The sequence below is a fragment of the Brachypodium distachyon genome, chromosome 4, assembly GCF_000005505.3.
Source record: "Brachypodium distachyon strain Bd21 chromosome 4, Brachypodium_distachyon_v3.0, whole genome shotgun sequence".
Lineage (NCBI taxonomy): Eukaryota > Viridiplantae > Streptophyta > Magnoliopsida > Poales > Poaceae > Brachypodium > Brachypodium distachyon.
In genome coordinates, this window is record NC_016134.3 from 44,982,319 (window position 1) to 45,006,007 (window position 23,689).

A 23,689-nucleotide genomic window follows, 5' to 3' on the forward strand; every position below is an offset into this window, starting at 1 on the left:
CGTATAAATCAGCAGTCGTTGTAGCATCCGCTCAAAACAAAAAAAAGCAGTCGTTGTAGCGTGGGTGTGATGTGATATGAATTTGAAACTTTGAATAGGCGTCTAAGCTCATACTGACCATTCATTCGCAAAATTAGAGAACATGATAGCGTGTGCTTGATGATGTAAAATCAAGCTAGTAGGAATGGGTAGCTGAATCCCTCCTAGGAAATCTAATTTAAAATACTCCCTCCGATTCATATTAATTGTCTCAAATTTGTCCAAATATGAATGTATCTATGTCTAAAAAACGTCTAGATAATATTTCGACAATTAATATGGATCGGAGGAAGTAGCAATTTCTTCTATCCCTTACCTTATCAATGTAAAGGACCTAAACGAGAAATAGTAGAGTACAAAACTTTTACAGAAAATAAATAGAAACTATTCCCTCTGTCCGCAATACATGTCACTTTGGACATGGACACAACCAACATATGCCGGTTTAATTGACGACTGTTGTTCATATGAATATGTTAATAAAAATACAAAATTATGACAACTGATATATTGTCAAAATAATTTACATGAAAAATGTAGTGGTATTATTCCATGTGATGAATCTTGAGAAACTATTACGCATCCTTTGTTTCCACGTTGCTATGGATTTGCCGGTTATAAACTTGGGTCGGATCGCAAACGAGCTAATCTTCCGTCGAAGTGCCACCACCAGGTGCGGTTTTTCACCACAACTTGTTACCACAGTTTCATTTAGGCTCGGTAGGAACTGCACACCACGCAAGCCTTCCTTACTGTCAGACAATGCAAGACATTTCTTCACCCAAAGTTTCTCAAGCATAGGCAATGTGCCATCCTCGATTCTTATGGTTTCGATTTTCTCCAGGCCTTCAATGTAAAGTACTTTGAGCTTTTGGAAATTTCCTCCCCTGAAACACATAGATTCATCTCTGAAGGACTCCTCCCAAAGCCCAAGAAGTTTTAGGTTGGGTAAGTTCCCAAGCACGTCAATGTCATACTGCTCCAACTGTGTCCGAAGCAGCTTTACCTTTGCTAGATCATTGAGTGGACTCATCCATCTGGGGAGTTTTCCTAAATTGCCACACAACCTTAATGACACAAGCTTTGGTGGTGGTCTGTCTATGCCCTTGAGAAACTCAAGCGACTTGGAGCGCACTTCGAGTCGTTCCAGCTGAACAAGCCTTTCTATTGAGTGGCATAATTCCATCCCTATGCCCTTGCTTGTAGCTAAATCCACCCCTAATTTGCGCAAGCTCGTCAGCTGCCCTATCTTCCTTGCCACTTTGCCATCTGCAATGTAGACAACCCCTAGAACTTGTAGGCTCGGCAATCGATCATCTGTCAAGGTTTCCAAGAAGTTGCCGCTACATTTTTCTGCATTATTATTTTCTGCCATATTGTCTACTAAGTCTTGCACAAAGTTGACGCCAACAGTAAGTCCACATAGCTTCTCCAGACTGGTGATACCGTCTGGCAATTGGGTCAACTTTGTGTTTTGAACATCTAATATCTCTAGGCACTTGAGTTTCTTCAAAGAGGGAAGTTTTGAAATATTTGTTCCTCGCAGACCAAGATACCTTAAATGGGGTAGTTCCCCAATGTCCTTGAGATCATCATTCTCTAGATCAATTGTATCCTCCAAGTCAAGAACTCTCAACAGCCGCAATTTAGGGGTGATGAGGGACAAAGGGCACTCTCCAAAGACTGTCAATGATCGTACCAAAGTAAGATCTATCTTCCTAATATTATGTCCATGCCTCTTCCATCTTGTCACAACCAAGTGGCGGATATCATCCTGTGGATCTCTGCAATGATTATCCATGATGAAGAGCTGGTTCTCCACAATAGACATTGGCAAAATTACTTTGTGGAGTACGAGGCCATGAACACGACAATGTTCAACTGCCATGCTAGATCTTGCTTTCTTGGAAGGTTGTATCATGCATCTGTTGATGAGCTCATTGTAGTACATCCGTCCGACTTTCTCAATGGCCATGTCATGCTTTGCAATGTAGCCTTCTGCAATCCACCGCCGCAGTAAGCGAGTACACCTTATCACATGGTTCTTGGGGAAGATACTCATGTATAGGAAGCAAGACTTGAGATGATATGGTAGCCCGTCGTAGCCTGAGGAGATAGCTCTAATGATATCACGGTCGCTATTTAACTCTGACCCTAGATGGTTTACCAGATTCATCCATTCCTTGCTTGTTTTGGAACTAATAAGTTCACCTCCAGTGGTGACTATTGCAAGTGGAAGGCCCCGACCGCTTTAAGATATGATTTGCTTGCTCCTTCATGCCACTAGGCAACTTATACTCACCTAGTGGAAGGCCCAATCGCCTTAAGATATGATTTGCTTGCCCCTTCGTGTTATTAGGTAACTCATTCTTGTACACCTTGAAATGAACAAAGAACACAAAATAAGAAACTAAAATCATGACAAGCTAAAAAAAGGAGAAGAATAACTCCCTGTCATCACTCTAAGGTCTACATGTTGAAGTCGTCACAATTCATTTTGCTGGTTGACACAATGCATATATACTAATATACATGTCCATATGTACTCAAGTTTTCCCTGCAATCTATTTCGCAAAACACGGCATAGTTCTAACTAGTTTTTTCATGCCATTCATGCCATCTCAATGTTTATGATCAGTGACATAGAAATAATAAGAATTTTGAATTAGATCTAGACCATCCCTATAAACAATAAACATTTACGAATTTTGAATTTGATATAGACTGTCCCTATAAACAATAGACGTTTACGTGGAGAGAAATTAAAGAATTAACAAGGGAATGTCCATTTCTCAATCAGCTAGAAATTATTGTTTTCTAAATGGATAATCTCGGATGGTGATTCTTCATATATATCTAAAAGCTAATTCAGCGGTTCCAACTTAATTTATACAAAACGATAGGCGCGGAGGGGGTATATTTATAGTTGCACTTTTAGGATTAAAAGCAACAGTGGTCAGTAGAGAAATTCAGAAATAGCAGCTCAAGTTGAAATAATTGACACCGGCAGGTGTTAATTACCTTGTGAAACAGCAGTTTGAGGCTCTCCTTGCGTGCGAGAGGCTTCAGCTCGTATTCGCACCCGCACCGCCGGACCAAGTCCTTTTGCCGTGTGGTCACGACGATCCGGCCGTCTTCACCGATGGCAGCGAGGCACTGCCATATGTGTTGCCACTCCTCAGGTGAAGACACGTCATCCACCACGACCAGGCATTTCTTCTCCCTGAGCCATGCCGAGACGTCACGACCGTCGTCCACGCCGAGCTGCTCCCGGAGCCGCCGCTCGAAGTAGCCGATCGGCGGGGTGTGGTGGTGCGGCACGGTGACCCAGGCGCGGCAATCGAAACGCCGGATGAACTTGGCGTCGTTGTACATCATTCTGGCCAGGGACGTCTTCCCCACCCCGGGCATGCCCCGCACCGACACCACCTTATTATTACCCGCGTTCTTCTTCTTCACCCGCTTGATCAGGGCTTTCTTGTCGTCGTCCCGGCCGATAACGACTTCCCACCAATCATTACCGTCGTCATCTTCGTCGTCGGTGTGCGGATTATGTTCGCAGGAGAGCAGCGGGCGAGTGTCATCGTCATCATGCTGCAGGTGCTGCTGCTCAGTGGGTGTGGGCCGGTGGGCGCCGTCGAGGAAGACTCCGTACATCTGGCTGCGCTCCTTGTGCGCCTCGACCCTGTCCCTGAGGCCCAGGATCCGCTTGGCGAGGCGGTGGCGGTCGGCAAGGTTGCCGCCCTCGAGGACCAGATCGGCGTCGAGGAGGCAGTCCTCGATGTCGTAGGCGAGGCCGCGGAGCAGCCGCGCCCACGTGTTCCTCACCGCGCTCCTGCGGCAGTTGCCGCAGCCGTCGCACCAGCCGCCGGCCGCGGCGTACGGGCAGGCGGCGGTGGAGGACTTCAGGAAGGAGCGCATCATCTCCAGCTCGTCGCGGATGAACCTCACGTTCCCCTCCACGCCCCGCAGGAGAGCCCTCTCCTTGGTCACCGCGTTCTCCGCCATGCCCAGCAAGCGCTCCAGGACTGTCTTGGCCGCGTTCACCGCAATCGTCACCGCCACCGCCTCCATCCCTCTTTCTAGAATATCTCTCTGCTCTCTTTTCTATGTATCCTTTTGCAAGCTGTTTTTGCCTTGGTGGGTGCTGGACTGCCGGTGCCGGTACTGGTGATTTATAATAGCCTGCGCCTGCTCCGGTGCAGTCTCGTGGTTGTGCTGATGCAAGCAATTAAGCAAAGTCAAGTCATCGTACGCGCATATAGACACAGACAGCACTAATAATGTACAGTTAGTTGTACAGGACCCAGCTCGGCCACACGGAGATGAGCCACGAATGCATGGCGCCGCCGCCGCGGGCGTTTGACGAAATCAACGTACGTACGATCGAGATGCATCCCAAGTGGCCAAGGCCAAGTCCAAGTCCGCCGTGCATGTTTGACCTGACACAGTGTGTGTTGTGCTCCACATGAGACATACGGTAGTGGAGTATCTACCAGTCGTCAGTGTACATTCATGCATTTTAATGTTTATGTGGTCGAAACAGAGTAAACGCTCGAGCCTTTGCTAGCGACATGCAACTGATGCAAGTGCAATTTCCGAGAAAAAACTAGGCCAAATAATCGCGCCTGCCTGGCCAGTTGTATCTGGATTTTTATTTCTAGCAGTTTGCTACGGAAAGTACTGATAATGGATGCATTGTCAAAACGTTTTTCAGCCATAAACCAGCTATCGCTCAATCTTCATGTCAACACGCATTTTCCAACTCTAAACAAGCTACTATAGTAATCTTGCATGTCCGATGCCCGTCTTGACTAGTATAAATCCAATAAAAAGCACACTGCAAGCCATCCTGTCGACATCTTTGTCAATTATCAGTACTCGAATAGCAGTTGAACAACTCATCTTAGATGGCTTCCCATGAAAAATAAAAGGAACTTAAAAATCTGACGTGCAACTCCAACCCTCCCCCAACAGAGAGTTATGGGCTTACTATTGTGAGAGTTTGCTATGAGCTAGGCTAGCTCTACTAATGTGATTCTTAATCAAAGGTGCCCACAGATGAACTGAGGTTCAGTGATTAGCAGGTCAAACAGATGTCCTAGTCTTGTGCCCGGCTTATTTCCTAGTGTTCTGAACTAGTTCATGGATTAGTAGCAGTGGTATCTAGATATGGATTTATAGTTGTAGTATGTGCAAAACTAAAACTCAGTTACAAAATGTAAGGCACGCAACATTCCGAAATTTAAGTTTGCAAACAATTAGACTGATAAATGTGAGTTACTGACACAAAGTGATATCACATAGAAACGCTTTTGAATACAAATCCGCTGATATCGTTGTTGTGTCATATAACCCACACAAACCCAAAGGCAGTATTCCTTATTGGTGTGATCCTTCAACTGAGTTGCTCACTGATAAACTGGGAACAAAGATCTGACCATGCTTATATCCAGCGCTAAAGTTCTGTAAGGCGTGAATCTTTATAGGTCAATTGCTTAAGTAAATGTCAAAGCTAAATTTGCTTCAGGAGGGTCCAATGATGTCCAGTATTGATTGTTCCGTTATAGTCTTAGAGATCAGGTGAGACTCGGTGACTGATTACTGTGCGCAGAAGTACAAAACCAAATCAATTCAGAGTGCGAGAAACAGGACAGTATCAGATTGCGGTCGCTATTCTATGACTAACATCAGAATTTGAGAAAATAGAGGAGAAGTGGAGAACTTTTTCTCTGCTATTGTTCACCTGCTGCTACAAATTTCAGTGAGCATGAAAGAGGATAGATAATTTATTGTGCTTTCATTCTTTCAGTATATGAAAACTATGTAGTAGTAACATTTTGAACTACTCTCTCCGATCCACAACAAGTGTCTCAGATTTAGCACAACACTGAAACACTTATTATGGATCGAGGGAGTGTTAATCAAAGAGATCTCTTAATCAAAGATGGGTAGTAGTGTTTCCTAATTCAGCTCCAATACCAGTCATTTATAGCTAATCGGCAGGAAAGAGGTGATTAACACTAACTAACACATAAACAAGCTCTCGGAACAACATGTGAAATTCAGACATTTGCAATCACATCCACAGCTAACAGCCCAACTAAAACCCAGGTTGCCAAACAGCCCTCTACAACACAGGAACTTCGGCTAGAGAAACTCCCCCAGCACAACCAGCCCACGGGCCACAGCCACTTCTGGCAAAGGCAGTACCCAAACAACAGGATGGAAGTACACACACACACAGCAAACAGAGAAATTTGCGCAAACAGCAACTGCATTGCAACAGGAACGGAAGGCTTACGCACGGATTTGGGCGGGGAAACGTAGCGAAGAAGTACAGAGCGACAAGGAACGGAAGTAAAGGGGAAGGCATCGAGAAACAGGCCTGGAGTGGCGGGTCCGGGCTGGGGAGGTCGACGCGGCCGATCTGGTGGAGTGAGAGGACGAGGAAGGCCGCCGTGGAGGTGACGAGGAGGCACGCGCAGCGCGAGATCGGCGGCCGGGCGAGCCGCCGGAGCCGGAGCGTGGGCAGGGGCGCACCTCGGCGGTTCGCTATTGGCCGGGAGCCGGGAGCGGGGGAAGAGAGAGAGAGCGCCCAGACACACACACGGGAGGTATGGGAGCATTGGCTTCCGGGCTTCAGCTTTTTTTTTTAGAGAGAGAGAGAAGGAAGCTTCCGGGCTTCTGCTGGGCCGATGTGTTTTGTCTTCGGCTTATTCGGGCTGCGTCATTAAGAATTTTCTTTTAGATGGGTCTGTCTGGATTGCGTTGCTTGAGATCGGGGTGGTGGCAGCGCTCGCGTTGGTTGGGTGGGCCGGAAATTCATAGACATCGCGTCGTCACTCGTCAGCCACAATTAGTTGGGCCGGGCCACGCCAAATTGTCGTGGTTGTTTAATATACGGAGTATTTACCTTCAAGAAAACTTATACTGAGACGGAGGAATTATTTTTTTTTCTCAAAAAAGAACATGATATTTACTAAAACAAGAAAAGAAAATATCGGACAAGCGGGGGGTGTTTTGATCTCCACCAGTTCCCTTTATCCGATAATAACCGATTTATCGTCGATAGGCGGGAGAAATCACGGACCAACGTCATAGCCGATGTTATAGGTGCAAAATTCTCGGTCGTGGCAAGTAAGCTGTCCATCGTATAGTGTGTTATGAAAAAACATTCATAGTGTAAGTATATATCTTTTCCTTATATATTCATGATTGAGTAGGGCTAGTCTAAAAAAATAACGCAGGCTGCTTTACTTTACCATTCTCGTCAGGTAGTTGAGTGTATTGCAATACAACGAGATCCTAGGTGAGCAGGTGACGCCACCGCCTACGCCAGGGTTGCCACTCGCTCGTTTCCTCGGCTCCGACGCATGCCGATTGCCACACCTAGTATTCTCAAGGAATATTCTTATTTAATTCGTTTTTTTCTTTGGCTCCCTGAAAATGATGTGAGCCAAAAGAAAAGAAAATGATGTGAGCCAAAAAGGTGGTTGTAAATCATTTGCATGCTTACATCGCTGAAAAAGACCTGACGACATACTCTTTTTGTATCCATGTAAAATAATTTACCCTTTTTTCGTTTATTTTTTTGTCAGGTATCAAGTGTTCGCATCACCTGATATCCCTCACTAAAACTTGCAAATAATTGAGCAATAAGATATTCTAGCAGCCATGCAGTACTGTTGCCTTTGCTTTCTTTATAAAGCCGGGCAAGACTTGACTTTATTGTAAGCAAAAGCAAATTATAGCAGCCATGAGTTCTGAGAGACAGAATTGGGCCACATTATAGGTGATGAATTTCTCGTGGGATTACGGCCATGTTCATGTCAAACCGATTAATCTGATCCACAAACCATCCCATCATGTGGGGGCGAACAAATACAGGAAATTTTGGACAGAGACAATCAGACAAATGTGCCCACACTCTTGGCCCAACAACTGGACATATGCAAATCCTTTTTATGATGTTTTTCTAGTATTGCAAAGCCATATACGTAATTGATTCTTTTGAGATTTTATCCAATGTCAGTATCTTTTCTTTTGGCCATAACTGTCTGTTCCTATACGCAGCGGCGACCGTCTGTCCTTTTTTTTTAATAGAAACCGAAACAGAATTCACACAATTGTGAAAGCGGGTTGAAGCATGTTCAATACTATCCAGGTTCCTAGATATAAAACGTTCTAACTCTTAAATTCTGACAAATTTATAAAATAATGTTTAGAATATCAAATAAATATACTATGTTACAGTTTTCTATAAATTTGATCAAACTTTAAGAAATTTGACTTATGACAAAGGTAGAACATCTTATATTTAAAAATTGAAGAAGTAGAATATTATTTTTATGCACATATGTATCGCAGTACGGTACATTTCGGTGATATATATTGGAAGGCAACGGCTATACATAATTCTCCAGGATATTGAGACACAAATAAGCTTGTTTTGTCATATGAAATTATTTCATTCTAACAAATGATCCAGCAGAACAGTTATTTAGAGAGGTAGATACGTAGTCTTGGTCATTTGTTCCCAACTATGGTTGGCAAAAATACTCCTAGAAAGATTCCACAGGACTATCCGCGGCATCAGCCATCCATGGAGATGGAGGAAGCTAGCGTAGCACAGAAGGAAAGGTTTTTTTTTTGCTGGAAAGAGAGGGGAAAGGTTGAAGATTAGAAAAGTTTTGGATCAAGATTCTCTGTGTCTGCCCGCAAAAAAAAAAAAGATTAGGTGTCATCTTCAAATAACCTTTGTTCTGCCTGAATCTGATGGATCTTTTTTCCTCTTCCTATAAAGTATGTAAGCATTTGAAAAATATGCATCAAAATTAGAAGAATGGGGGCAAATATTAAGCATAAGTGGGGGCAATCTCAATATATCATAAGAAAATACAAGACTATCAGAATTTGAATGGGGGTAGCTGCCCACAACCCCTAACGTGGGTCCACCCATGTCACGAGCCACTTGGTACTTCATGTGTGCCTTTTATATTGTCAGTGCTATTGTTGCGGGCCTTTGTTTTATTAAAACTTTTATCTTATTGTTTTGCGCATCCCATATCATTGGCTCAACCACTATCGAGACAAGGGAATTTTTTTCAAGAATATTGTTTGGCAAGAGGTCATTCCATTATTTGCAAAAAAAATTCTCAGCTTAGGTCCCGTCTGGGTCAAATGATTCCTTAAAAAAATGTAGAATGATTCATTGAGTATTTTCTAGAGCTTCAATCTTTATCGTTTTTCTATATAATTCTTTTGAATTTTTGCAGAACTTCTTCTGAATCATTGCAGAATTCTATTAACAGGGGGCTTGCAAATATGAGCCCTCTCTTTCAAAATTTCTGTAAAAAATATTGTTGAGCAAAGTACCGCACTAGATTACCAAATCCATGTGTGTTTTTATTTTCTAAAAATTAAATTCGATATGTGAAGGCATTTATATTCACTCCTTTTTTGTTTGTTAGGCTTATCTAAAAAAAATAACCAAGAAATAAACTAGAGTGCTAGACTAAGTACTAATGTAGATGGCATGCATTGCTACCTCCCTCCTTTATGCATTGTTTGGTTCTACATTGAAAACCAAAATTACACGGAAATTAGTATTTTCGTGTAGATGTATTCAATTTTGCTTATTTTCAAACCCGGGTTTACGAACTAAAAATGTACGATTCTTGAGATATGCCTAATACAAGGAAATACTTGCGTTTATTTTATATTTCCGTGCATACATGTATGTATGTGAGCGTGACACGATGTGTTCTTTTTTACTAGCGCGCTAGACAGTTTAACACAGAGTTAATTAGCAGTATTACCAGATCTCGAATCTCAGCAGAGCATGCTAATTCGTCATGTTGGTTATTATTCATAGATAGGAAAGGCATCAGATCTAACCACTGAGCTGATAATCCGAGCTGTCTATCAATATATAATAACCACAGCAAGCAACACGATTGATTGTTAGCTGACCTTGGGTCCTAGTGCTAATGATGCTAGAGAGGTGGACGATCCTGCACAGCTAGCTTAATTTAGTACTCCCTCTCTTCTAGAAATTTCGCAAAAAAAATCTTGCTATTTTTCGAAATCGACTTGTAGTCAACGTTCTACCAGAACTTTTGCAAAAAACCCTTGTAGTTTTTTAAAATCAACACGCAGTCCACATTCAATTGAAGATGTGTACTGTAGGTTGATTTCGTAAATTAATAGGTATTTTTCTGCAAAATGGCCGGCGCAAATTAATTGGGAACGGAGGAAGCGGTACATAAATTGTGCGGGACGGCTAATCGAAAGGCATGCTTCCATGCACCTCCGTGTTGTTCAAGATTCAGATCCGCAGGGTCGGGGCACAGTGTGCAACTGTCGCCGCTCCCGCCACTGATGCGGTGGCCATCATCTGATGATGGTCGTGACAACCTCGCGAAAGGTCACGCTGGTCGGGACAACAAATAGACGGAGAAGGCTCGCCACAGCCACACGCGGTGGCTGCCGGAGACAATGGGAAGGTGGCGACGGTGCTCATTATCGCGGGAAAGAGAAAAAAGCTTAGATGGGATAAACGCTGACACAAGTTTCACTAAATGAGGTAAAAGAAGAGAAATTCTATTAAACGAGGTAATTTGTGTCATAAAAATCAAACTAGGAGATAAAAAATGTTTCATCCACTCTTATATTTACAATATCAAATAAGTATACTATGAAGATATATCTTGGCTGATTTAATAAATTTTATTTAGAGTTGTCAGCATTGGTAAAAAAAAAAAGTTTGGTCAACCTTTAAGAAATTCGAAATTTGACTTACTACCAAGCTATGACGTCTTATATTTAGAAACTGAGAAAATAGAATATTATTTTTATGCACGTATTTATTGTAGTATATATATGTTACATTTCTGTTATTGGTGATATATATTGGAAGGCAACGGCTATACATAATTCTCCAGGATATTGATACACAAAATAAGCTCTTGTTTCTAATAAAATTAATTTATTCTAATAAGATGATCCAGCAGATCAGGTATTTAAAGAGGTAGATGCTCTAGCGACTAGCGCTAGCCTTGGTCATTTGTTCCCATCTTCCCATGGTTGACTCCTAGAAAGATTCCACAGGACTATCAGAGGCATCGGCCATCCATGGAGATGGAGGAAGCTAGCGTACTACTAGAAGGAAAGGTTGGAGATAATTAGAAAAGTTTTGGATCAAGATTCTCTGTGTCATCTTCAAATAACCTTTGTTCTATCCGAATCTGATGGATCTTTTTTTTCTCTTCTGACGGGCGCACGAACCACTCTATCAAAACCTGATCGCCATCATGTGCCACTTGGTACTGCATGTGCGTTTTATATTGTCAATGCTATTGTTGCGTGCATTTGTTTTATTGAAACTTTTCTTATTGTTTGCGCATCTCATATCGCTGGCTCAACTGTCGAGACAAGGGATTCCTTTTCAAGAATATTGTTTGGCAAGAGGCCGTTCCATTATTTGCATTTTTTTTCTCAGCTTAGGTCCCCTCTGTGTTAAATGATTCCTTTAAAAAAAATGCAGAGTATTTTCTAGAGCTTTAATCTATATCGTTTTTCCATAGAATTCTTTTGAGTTATTGCAGAACTTCTTTCGAATCATTGCATAATTCTATTAAGAGGGGGCTTGCAAATACTGATAGAGTGATTCGTGCGCCCGTCACATGAACTCTATCAAACTTTGCTCAACCATAATTTTGCAGAATTCTATTAAGAACTATTTTTGTGGACGTACGGAGTGATGAGTATGCATGTGAGCGTATGTATTCTTTTGTACTGGTTCGTAAAATGGATCTGATAACAAGCTAGGGCTAAACAGCTTAACACAAAGTTAATTAGCAGTATTACCAGATCTCGAATCTCAGCACAGCATGTTAATTCGGCGGGTTGGTTGTTGTTTAGTGTTTATAGATAGGAAAGGCATCAGATCTAACCACCGAGCTGATAATCCGAGCTGTCTATCAGCCATAATTGTACGGCCGAACACGTGATAACCACAGGAAGCACCGTGCAACACGACTGATTGTCCTAGCTGAGCTAGTGGCTGCTAGCTAGTGGTGTCCACAGGATCCTGGTGATCTCTTCGGGCCCCTCCACTCCACAGTCCACATGTCCTGTGTGCCGCTTAACGGGGACCAGATCGAGCTAGCATACATATGGTGTAGCTGTGGCTCAGATCGATCGATGCAAGTACGCAAAGCTGAAATTGCAATGTGTTGTAACTGTCAATTACTCTTGACTGTCTGTCTCGTTTTAGAGTACCCTGTACTTTGAACTTTTCATGGCCTCAGGGAAACTATATATGAATATTGGCGGCGTATCCGGTAAAAACTCTCACTCGGTGCAAACTTCATAAAAATCATGTTTAAAAGTTTTAAATTTTTTTTAAAAATACCATATGTTGAGAGTGTGATATTCTACAAACCTACAAAATTTCAAGTTCAAAATCAAAAGCATTTGGAAGGAATTAAAAAGAGAATTTTACAATAAATAGTGTCAAACACTGAAAGATCACTATTCATGCAGAATTTGTTTTTACGCTGCTATCAAACTTGAAATTTTACACATATATAAAACATCACTTTTCTAACACATGTAATTTTTTTAAGAATGTTTTGAACTTTTTTCGATGAAGTTTTTATAATTTGCACCGTAGAGATGGTTTTTCCCGGATATTTCGCCATGAATATTAGTGCTTGTATTTTAAGCATCTTGATAGTGAGCGGTTGTTATACCATACGCAAAGCGATAGATTAATTAAGACCCTATGGACTAGCTAGTCATCATGAACATGAAACATGGGAGCAAAGCATATTCATCTAGACGGTCAATGGCATCGGAGAAGCAATCGATCTTGTCGAAATGCGTGGGTTGCTAGGTGTGTCCTGTGTAGATCACATCAACAGATCAACTACAGAAAAAACAGAAAGCAAAAGGTTGCAACAAATGGTATATATGTGTGTGTCCTGTGTACTCCTGTATATAGCTAGGGAAAACGGAGACCGCTGGAGAGAAGCACGGCTGAAGAGGTCACCACGTTTGATGCGCTGCGAGCTTTCGTTTCACGTGGCTGCTACTGCTCCATCGGCGCTGCGTACACATGTTGATATCGACCACTTTGATGTCTCTGCATTATGTGTGTTCTGGAGAGGATAAGAGTTCAAACAGGCTTTGGGACCTAGCTACTTCTTTGTTCACTCCAGTTTTGATGAGCTATTATTTTTCTTGAAATAAATTAAGCTGCCTAAAACCACAGGTTTTCAGGGATCAGTCATTTTGTAATCGATCGATTGATGGTTTTTTCTTTTTTCTTTCTAGCATGCAATATATAAGATCAAAATGGTAAATGCAGGGCAATCACTCCCTGGTGCCTCTTTTGTTCAAATGGGTTATACTCTTCCAAATTTTCATAGACATTATTTCTTTGCCCTGGGCTAAATAAATAAATAATCATTGGGACAATGTACAATTATCAAACCGTGTTAAGTTCTATCAAATTATGTTAGAATCCGTCTATTTATGTCTGATTTGCTTTCGCCACTTGATAGATTTAATGATTGATGGTTAAAGTTGTCCGCTCAATCAGTAACCACGTCAGGTGGGTCTAGCCTGTCAGCTTGAGGAAATAACTGACTAGACAACTTCAACCAGCAATCATTAAATCTACCGGGACCACGTCATCTAGCCTGTCAGTCAGGAGACAACACACTAGAGGACCCCGGGCGAGATCCAGTAGGAAGGACGGAATAAAGGCGAGGAGAAAAAGAGCGCGGGAGCGTTTGTTTGGCCAGAATACTAGAGTTTGAATGTCTCACCTTAGATGTGGCTTAAGACATTTACAACGGGGCGATGTTAGTCTTCGCGTAACAATGCCACGTAGAATAATTGTTGATGTAAAAGATATAAAAATGTAAAAAAAAAGACATGAGTCTTCTCTTAAACCAAGAGATGATATGTTCACAAAAACAATAAAGCAATTTTTCCCAATTGTACTAGATTTCAATTTTTTTAGTTAATTTTATTTAATTAAACATTAATTATAAAACAAAATACTACTCCCTCCGTCCTCTAATTCTTGTCGAAACATTACATTATCTAGACATTTTTCAGGAATAGACACATCCATTTTTAGGCAAATTTGAGATAAGAATTATGAAACGGAGCGAGCAAGAGATAACCTACTCCGTAATGTGCAACATATTTTCTTGTCTTTTCTCATGATCAAAGATGCTCTCGTTGGCCATTGTAGTACATGTGACTGGCGGCTAATATCGATGATTATATATGCCCCCTAGTGGCTAGTAAAATACATACACTCAGCTGTACTATATGTTTAGTTTTTGTTTCGCAACAACTATAGTAGCAGCCAGGAAGCCAGAAGGCACACATGTTCCTGGAGATGTGAAACGTGTGTAGAAATACAAAATTCGCAAGAAGTATCAGCAGCGAATCTTCTCTCTTCCTCATCCTCCACACACTGAGGCAACACCACGCTCCGCTCCCGCTACACAACCACAATCCGAAGACGAAGACAACACCACCGCACAAACGCGCATCCGAGGCCTCTCCCTCCCTCCCCCCTATTTAACGCCATCTACCCCTCCTTCTTCCTCCTACCCTCGGCTCGCGTCCCAACACCGGCCCAACCCTCACGCATCGCCCGCCGCCGCCGACTCGCCGGAGAAGAGAGTGTGTGTGAGAGAGAGGGCCGTCGGATCCGTTAGCGGAAGTCCCAAGCCGGAGCCTTTTCCGTCCTCCCAAACCCTTTTGGGGGCCGTCGGAGTTGAAAGTCATCACGGCTATCGTTGCAGCCCTCCGGCGCGGCCACGCTGCTGCGCAGGTGGAGACCACCGCCACCATCGCTTCCTCCAGCCCCTCCCCGCACGGCGGCCGCGGGGCCCTCCCGTCCGCCGGCGGCAGCCCCTCCGACCTCCTCTTCCTCGCCGGCGGAGGTCGCCTCTGAGCACGCCCGCTAACCTAATCCCCCGCCCTAACACATCAACATCCACCGTCTCATCCGCTGACTGATCTGCTGATTCATTAGCTGACTGAATAATCCCCAACCCGAGATACAGAGAGAGAGAAACAGAGGGAGTCCGACGAGAAGCCTTCCGTCGTCGATGGAGATGAAGCTCACGATCAAGAGGGTGCCCACCATCGTGTCCAACTACCAGGAGGAGGCCGCCGCCGAGCGGCCCCGCGGAGGCTGCGGGAAGAACTGCCTCGGGGATTGCTGCTTGCCTGGTGACCCCTCCTTTCTTTTCCTTCCCAGATGCGAATCAGATTCCTCCGTTCATGGTCATAGATTATGTTTATTTTGTCCCCTGCGAATTTTCTCTGCTCTTTTAGTAGATGCTTACGGAATACGCAAATTTGGTGCCAATTTATGTATGTGAAGCTTTGTTTCATGGTGATTTTGTGGGAAAATGAAATCTCTTCGTTTTCCAAGGAAGCTGGGATGGGATCTTTACATCTAAACAATTGCTTTAGCCACTTGTAGTAAGGATATTCTTCTTAAAAGAATTTCACTATTTTACTCCGGTTATAGAACTGTCACCCTGGGTGGTTTTCTGTTTGACCAGATGTAGTTTGTTTTCTCGAGCTCGGTAGATAAAAATAGGAGCTGCAGGTTCCGCTTGCATGTTTGCGGATTTTAGGGGATTGTGCAGGGTGGTGGTGGTGGTGGGGGGGGGGGTATTATATTGAACTTCTATTATTTGTCAGCTGCAGAATCAAAGTTGATTTTTTATTGGTAAAGATTAACATTTGGTTGCATTTTCTGAGCAGTTTCCGAGCTTCCGGTCTATGCTTTCAAGGCAAATCCAACAAAGCTGCCTGCTTCACAGGAGCATGCTGTTCCCAGTAATGTCTTCATCGATCTCCTCCTTGGCCAGGTAAATACAAGCTTATCATTAGTAATCTTGCTCATGACAAGAGAAGTTTGAAGAGTAAATAAATCGTTTGGTTAGGAGAGGTGCTGAGATAGTTAGTGAAGGTATCTGCCATGTGTAGTAAGATTGATTGGCTAAGTTCTGGATACACCTAAACTATGCTCGAGCAGTAACAACTGCTTACATATGACTAGTAAGCTGCATATGAGTTGTTACACTGAAGAGTAATATTGTTCTATAAGCAGCTTGTTGTAACTGTTTTGTCAAAAAACAAAATTATTTAACTGTGAACATCCAACATGCATGCGTAACCGTATATTCACTTGTTACATTTGTTTCCATGCTGTTAGACCATTCTTCAAAGTCACATATCTGTATTTTTGTCTCAACTTCTTTATTAATATTTGCGCGGAAGCTTTTGTCGGTTTTGAAAAAAAAGTCATATATTTATGAGTTATTACTCCTGTAATGAAGATGCTACTGTTTATCTAGCTGGCAGATATCTGCCAAATATCATCTATGGTGAGATATTACGTAAGCAAGTAACTTATAACCATAACTAAAAATCCAAAAGTAGTAAGCCAATAAGCAGATTTAGCTTTCGCGAGTTCGCCAGCCTCCTTCCAGAAGGTGTCTGATTGGTGGGATGGTCTTGCTTACCACCCCGCAGCAAAGGACCTTAGGTGTTTGTAGGAGCATCTGTCTATTACACATGTTGTGGAATGTCTGGAAGGAGTGGAACCGCCACATCTTTTCTGGCGCTTCTTGAGGTGGCCTTTGAGGACATCAGGCAGCGGGGTCTACGTGGGTTCAGTGCTACCCTTGTTTGGGGCGTAGTCTGTTTTTGCTTTCTAGGGGTTCAGGCTTGTTCCCTAAAAACATCCAATTTCTGTAATCTTCTTCTCTTTCCACACTCCTAAATGCCAATTTGAGTTTTGCTAGTGCACTGCAATCTTAGTAAATTTAATATTTTGTTTCGTATGTTGCAGTGGGAGGACAGGATGACCCAAGGCTTATTCCGTTATGACGTCACTGCATGCGAGACCAAGGTGATCCCTGGCAACCTTGGGTTTGTTGCTCAACTAAATGAAGGGCGCCACCTCAAGAAGCGCCCTACAGAGTTCCGTGTGGATCGTGTGCTTCAACCGTTTGATGCTGCCAAGTTCAATTTCACCAAAGTGGGCCAGGAGGAGGTGCTCTTCCAATTTGAGAATGGTGGTGGTGATGACAGCTACTTCCTGAAGAGCGCCCCGACCACTGTTGCTGATCGTGCTCCCAACGTTGTTGCAATAAATGTACATCCCAGTCACTCTGCCAATCTATGTAATTCCCAACTTCTGTATTCTTGATTCTAACACCTCTTTTGAACGATTTGCAGGTGAGCCCAATTGAATACGGCCATGTTCTTCTCATTCCACGTGTTCTGGACCGCCTGCCTCAGAGGATTGACCAAGAGAGCCTCTTGCTTGCACTGCACATGGCGGCTGAGGCTGCTAGCCCATATTTCAGGCTTGGTTACAATAGTTTGGGTGCCTTCGCAACCATCAACCACCTCCATTTCCAGGTATATTGTACTTCAGATTGCATCTTAGTTTACTTTTCACAAATATATCCAATTGAATAGCAGTATCCTGAACTTTCTGGACAATAGTATGGCCTTACTCTATTCACTTGTACTCTTGAGATAAATCACAAATCATCCAGCATGCACAATTTGAAGTTTTGGGAGACATCAATTTTGTAATTGTCATAGCGACATCGAACTTTGTGGATTTGGGGAGCAAAAAGAAAGATCATATGCAAATTTTAGTTTCCTTGCTTGAGGAATATGGTTACAATACACTATACGTTGGAGTTGTAATTTCTTGAGATGAAAATTATCGTTACCACACATATGTATTTGGTCTGAACAAATTAGCTGAGAAGGCATACTAATGCACATGTCGATTCTTCTCTCCGCAGGCGTACTACTTGACTGTGCCTTTCCCTGTCGAGAAGGCAGCTACACAGAGGATTCCCCTTGCTGATGACGGGATGAAGAGTGGAGTGAAGGTTTCCAAGCTGATGAACTACCCTGTGAGAGGACTGGTTTTTGAGGGAGGCAACACCCTGAATGATCTGGCCGATGTGGTTTCGGGTGCTTGCATTTGGCTGCAGGAAAACAATGTGCCTTACAATGTGCTCATTTCTGACTGTGGCAGGAAGGTCTTCCTCTTCCCCCAGGTAAAATATACATGATTGCATACTTTTCTCATTCCTGACTGAATTGTTACGGCTCATATATTTAACTGGAGTTTAGCTCTAGCAAATAATCAAAAGGTAGTTCTATCCTGCAATATTGATGTGGAATAGTTAATTTGTAATGCTTCAAGTGATTCTGGTGAACCTTTGCTAGTTAGTTCCTTCAGAGAAGTGATTCTGGTGTCATATACAGTAGACATGATATGTACAATGCAGTAAATTATTTGGCGGTACTGCGAAATTTCTTTCTGATGCTTAACAAACCAATTCAATTTCCAAAATGCAGTGTTACGCTGAGAAGCAGGCTCTGGGCGAAGTGAGCCAGGAACTGCTGGACACACAGGTGAACCCTGCCGTTTGGGAGATCAGCGGCCACATTGTACTGAAACGGAGGGACGATTATGAGGAGGCATCAGAAGCTTCGGCATGGCGGCTCCTTGCCGAGGTCTCTCTATCGGAGTCACGCTTCGAGGAAGTGAAGGCCTACATCTTCGATGCCGCTGGTCTGGTCCAGTCCCTGGCGGAGGAGGAAACAGGTGAAGCTGACGATGCCATCTACACGCCTGTGACCGTCGCCCCTCAAGCTGTCACAGAGGGCTGCCTCGTCCTCCAGTGAGGCGATGAGCCTGTCTTCATCCGTGTTGCCTTCATCTATGTTCTCGTCTATCACAGTCGGTCCCTGGTGGCCTATCTATCTTGGCCGTAGTCATGGTTGCTGGTCTTTAAATAAAAGATCCATGTGATCGAACTGCTTGCTGTATTGCGCATTGCTACTTGCTCTGTTTCTCTCCCAATCTCCCATGGAAGACTGGTATTCAGTACTCTGCAGATATTTAGCAGAGAACTATGTGTACTTGTGTCTGTTATGTAGCACTGAAATAATATGATGAACATTGTTAGTACTTGCTTATCTGACTCCATCCTGACCGAAATCCTTGGGACTAAATGCTGCTGAACAGGGAGGACTTGTGGTTTGAAAGGTTGAGAATCTTGAATAACTCGGTTAATTTCAGAGTCTGAGAGATGCTCCCCAATTTTCAAATGGACTCCATCAGCTTCATGGTTTCAGATATTTCAGACTTGTGTTAGTTTTGTCAGATATTAGGGTGGCTGATTACTTGATTGGGGCTTACTGAACCCCAAGCTCTTCTGTACACAGTTTGGTGAGAAGCTCGCGGTCACCATTGTGAATGGCCGAAGAAATAGCTTGCCATGACCACTCATGCTTTCCACAGCCCAAAGAGGAAGAAGAAGAAAAACTAATCCTCCATGCTTTTCAAAGCCTCAAAAGGTCAAATCTCTAGCCCTTTTACTGTGAACGCTTGCATGAAAAATGTATCTATTGATCTTTTCAGCAAATGTACACCTCGAATCACTAATCCTGAATCCATAGGATAGTTACCTCTGTTGATAGTCGGCACCTCAAATACATGTTGATATCATGAAAGGAAATCATGATTAATTAATTACCACTCGTGACAATTTCGGAGGTCTTCATGTGAAGTTACAATCATCTAGACATTTTTATTTTCATCCCTTCCGATTTGGATTCATGCCAGGTATGTGCCGCGACAATATCAACCGAAAGAGTTTACTCGGTCACGAACATTGTAAACGAATACTTCCTTCTTTTCACAAAGGATGGCGTATTTTGTTACGTTAAGACAAGGCTTTAACCGACGAAAACTCTATTGCTATGTGTTCTTTCATACATGAAAGTTATATCAATGGATTCGTCTTTAAAGTTCTTGCTAATGATCGTATCATATAGCTTACATACTACTCCCTCCGATCCTAAATTGTTGTCGAAATATATTACATGTATTTAGACGCTTTTTAAGAATAGATACATCCATATTTGGACAAATTTGAGTCAAGAATTTAGGATCCGAGGAAGTAATAGAGTAATTCTTGATCAAAGACTTGTCTTAACGAAACAAAATACGCCAACCTTTGTGAAATGGAGGGAGTAAAAGATTAAAAAGTGTTTCTCATCTCCCTTGACATAGTTGGCAGAGAGTTATATTGAACACAAACCCAATGGTATCAATTTATAGTGATCTGGCCCACGTGAAAAAGAATAGCCAAATTACGCATATATTTGCAACAAAGATTAAGAGATTTGAGTCGACAAAGAACAAGCACTGATCTGCACTATTTCACATGTTAGTTAACAAATAAATTCTATGTATTGGCAACAATAAATTCTATCTCACTGTGGAGTACATGCTTATTTTTGCTGCCGCCAGAAAAGTTTGGTTCAAGCACGAGCTCACTATATAACACATTTCTTCCCACACTCCCTCCTCAGTCCTCATACTCATAGTTGAAGTCGCTTCCTCCATACCCACATGCCATCAACCCAAACCCCGACTACTGCTCGTAATACCGGACTTCATTCTTGAAGGCTAAGGCCCATTGCTGGCCGCTAGTCATCCAAAGTCTAAGGTCGGTGTCCTAGCTAGCGAACCCTGAACCTAGCTCGAAAATGCAAGCCGGAACCTCACCGGACTACAACGATGATGATGGACGGAGCATGAATCGTGTGGTGGATGTTGAGGTGAATATCAAAACCTTAGTGGTATTCTTTTTCGAAGTTGCAAAATATTAGTATCTGGTGACTTACTGAAGCGTATGAAGTTTCTTTGAACAACCATACATCTGTGAAAAGTGTGCATACTAATATAAAACTTCTCAAAACTATATTCGCAGACTATACTGTAGGTATGTACAACACATGACACATCACATACATATATGTTCATATACTTCTTTGATAGTCCGATTTCATACATATTGTTATAACCTGAGTTCATCAAAGGAGTTGCTTTAGATGATCATACAAACACAAACATGCTTTCATATTCACGTCTTAGGTACAATATTCATAATAAACTTTTAGTCAGTAATAGAAGATAGAGAATTTTTGGTTCATGGACTCCTGCCAATTAAGTTGATGATTGATCTCATCATTATAAACACGTATTTATTTCTCTTCACGTTAGTCCGTGCGTTTCATACGACACCACATATCTCCATCACTATATTTAGGTTCAAACATAGTTTAAGTAGATGAATGATCTCACATGTGCAAATACTTCCTCTTTAGTTGAAAGAACTTCTTAAATTGGTAGTTTTGTGTTTATGCTCATATTCACACCATATATCCTAATTCCCAAATTTCTATACTAAATTAAAACCCATGTGCATGCCTATTAAAAGTGTGAAACTTGGTCACATGTGTAGAACAATTCCATATATATAAAAAGACAGAAAATCCATTGAAAGGTAATTAAAATGCCAGGACGGCTAAGACTATATATAAATAGCCATAGATGTTTCACAAATTCATAACATCAAAAGGAAAACATTAATTTAGCTCGAACATAACAACATCATTATATTGATTTCCAACATTTCCTATCTTCCAAAATTTCCATGGAGGTGGTGGAAGTCTTCATTGTTGGAGCAGGTCCCTCTGGCCTAGCCACGGCAGCATGCCTCAACAAATTCTCCATACCATATGTCATTGTCGAGCGTGAAGATTGTATTGCATCGTTGTGGCACAAACATACATATGACCGGCTCAAGCTCCACATCGCAAAAGAGTTCTGTGAACTACCGCACATGTCATATCCAGACGATGCACCAACCTACATTCCCAAAGACCAGTTTATGAGATATGTGGATGACTATGTTGAGCACTTTAATATTGTCCCAACGTTCAACGCTTCTACTGAGTCATGCATGTATGACGAGGAAAAGAAATATTGGGCTATCTCAGCACATGACAAAGTGAACAACAAGATGCTTGAGTATGCAGCTAAGTTCTTAGTTGTAGCAACAGGAGAAAATAGTGCGAGTAATATTCCGGAGATCATTGGGCTACCAAGCTTCCCTGGTGAAACTATGCACTCATCGAGTTATAAATCAGGAAATGATTATGCTGGGAAAAGTGTGCTTGTTGTTGGATCTGGAAACTCTGGATTTGAGATTGCTTATGACCTTGCGGTCCATGGAGCTAAAACCTCCATCATCATCCGTAATCCAGTATGTACTTCTACAACGCCATAACTATTATATATTTTTTGTTTATTTTTGCTACTTGGGAGAAAGCTCATGATATATTTTTGTTAACTTGTTCTTACCTGGGTAATAATGAAGATGCATGTGATGAAAAAGGAGATGATCCACTTAGGGATGGTACTAGCAAAGTGGCACATTCCGCTAAAATTTGTAGATTTCGTTCTTATCGTCCTTGCGTATTTCTTGTTCGGTGATCTATCAAAGTATGGGATTGTGAGGCCTTTTCTGGGACCACTCCTTCTAAAAGCAAAAACCGGTCGTTCTGCTGTTATAGATGTTGGCACCACTGAGCTAATTAAGAAAGGGGATATAAAGGTCAGAGAACAGTCATGACACAAACTACTATATATGCATACCACATGTTGAAAGTGATAAGATTGATTAATCATAATATGGCAGGTACTTGACTCAATTTCTCGCATCCGAGGAAAGCTCATAGAGTTCAAGGATGGGAAGAAAAGATACTATGATACCATTGTGTTCGCCACAGGATACAAAAGTACCGTAAATATGTGGCTCAAGGTATATAACCCTCTCTTCAATTTAATTAGAATTGAAACAATTATTTTTATTTTTAAGAGGATTTTGAAGTATAACAAATCTAATAATGGAGCAAAATTAATCTGGGCTAGCTAGCTTTAAAAGGAAGCGCGATTCAAGTCATAACTAAAAAAAAAATCTCCAAATCTTACTTCAAACATTGTATCATATTCCTGTTTCTGTGGAATTATTCTAAATTTTTTATTGATAAATATAATGCAGAGCGATGTAAGCATGATAAATAGTGATGGCATGCCCAAAAATGACTTTCCAAACCATTGGAAAGGTGCAAATGGACTCTACTGCGTCGGGTTAGCAAGGAGGGGACTGGCTGGTATTGCAAACGATGCCGGTGTTGTTGCTAATGACATCCATGATGTCATAGAAATGGTCAGGGATGAAGTCAAGATTCAACTATAATATAGAAGAATTTGATCATGGAGGCGGCAAACCTCTTACAAAATAACTAAATTTGATGAATTCTATGTGGATTTAGCTAATTTCCTAAGGGACGTGGAATTGGTTGGGAGGGGCGAGTGCCCCTCCTTAGATCAGTCCCTGGATATGGTGCCCTTTAATTAGCTAGTTTCTCTCAGATGAGTTCATCGCTCTTTCTTATACCATTTTTTCCTCTAAATAATGTTGTATGGAAATACGACAAGTTTCTTTCATTGAATTTGTCAGTGTTCGTTTGATGTGTTGGAGTTTTCTAAAAGGTTGATGTAATAATGATATGTTTGTTTTGTAAGAAGAATAATGATATGTTTTGAAGTACTATTTTGTCGGGCTTCTGTTATGATATTTATCACTGTCATTACATCCTTGTCATGCTGACTGTGCTTGTTAAATCACATGTCATGATTTCAACA

The 23,689-nt window shown here is 42.0% G+C and overlaps 2 protein-coding genes and 1 pseudogene across 2 annotated transcripts; 2 read left to right on the top strand and 1 right to left on the bottom strand.

Moving 5' to 3' along the window:
* Positions 1 to 332: 332 nt before the first annotated feature.
* On the bottom strand, positions 333 to 6,634 carry LOC100835148 (annotated as a pseudogene).
* A 7,969-nt stretch (positions 6,635 to 14,603) lies between these two features.
* LOC100842186 (GDP-L-galactose phosphorylase 2) lies at positions 14,604 to 19,104 on the top strand. The gene is made up of 6 exons (XM_010240340.3): positions 14,604 to 15,306; positions 15,850 to 15,956; positions 16,943 to 17,248; positions 17,332 to 17,517; positions 17,916 to 18,176; positions 18,481 to 19,104. The coding sequence occupies exons 1-6, from the start codon at positions 15,183 to 15,185 to the stop codon at positions 18,808 to 18,810; spliced, it is 1,314 nt and encodes a 437-aa protein (XP_010238642.1). The 5' UTR covers positions 14,604 to 15,182; the 3' UTR covers positions 18,811 to 19,104.
* A 2,196-nt stretch (positions 19,105 to 21,300) lies between these two features.
* LOC100835457 (probable indole-3-pyruvate monooxygenase YUCCA10) lies at positions 21,301 to 23,529 on the top strand. The gene is made up of 4 exons (XM_003576935.2): positions 21,301 to 22,244; positions 22,359 to 22,595; positions 22,680 to 22,802; positions 23,043 to 23,529. The coding sequence occupies exons 1-4, from the start codon at positions 21,633 to 21,635 to the stop codon at positions 23,238 to 23,240; spliced, it is 1,170 nt and encodes a 389-aa protein (XP_003576983.1). The 5' UTR covers positions 21,301 to 21,632; the 3' UTR covers positions 23,241 to 23,529.
* Positions 23,530 to 23,689: the final 160 nt, after the last annotated feature.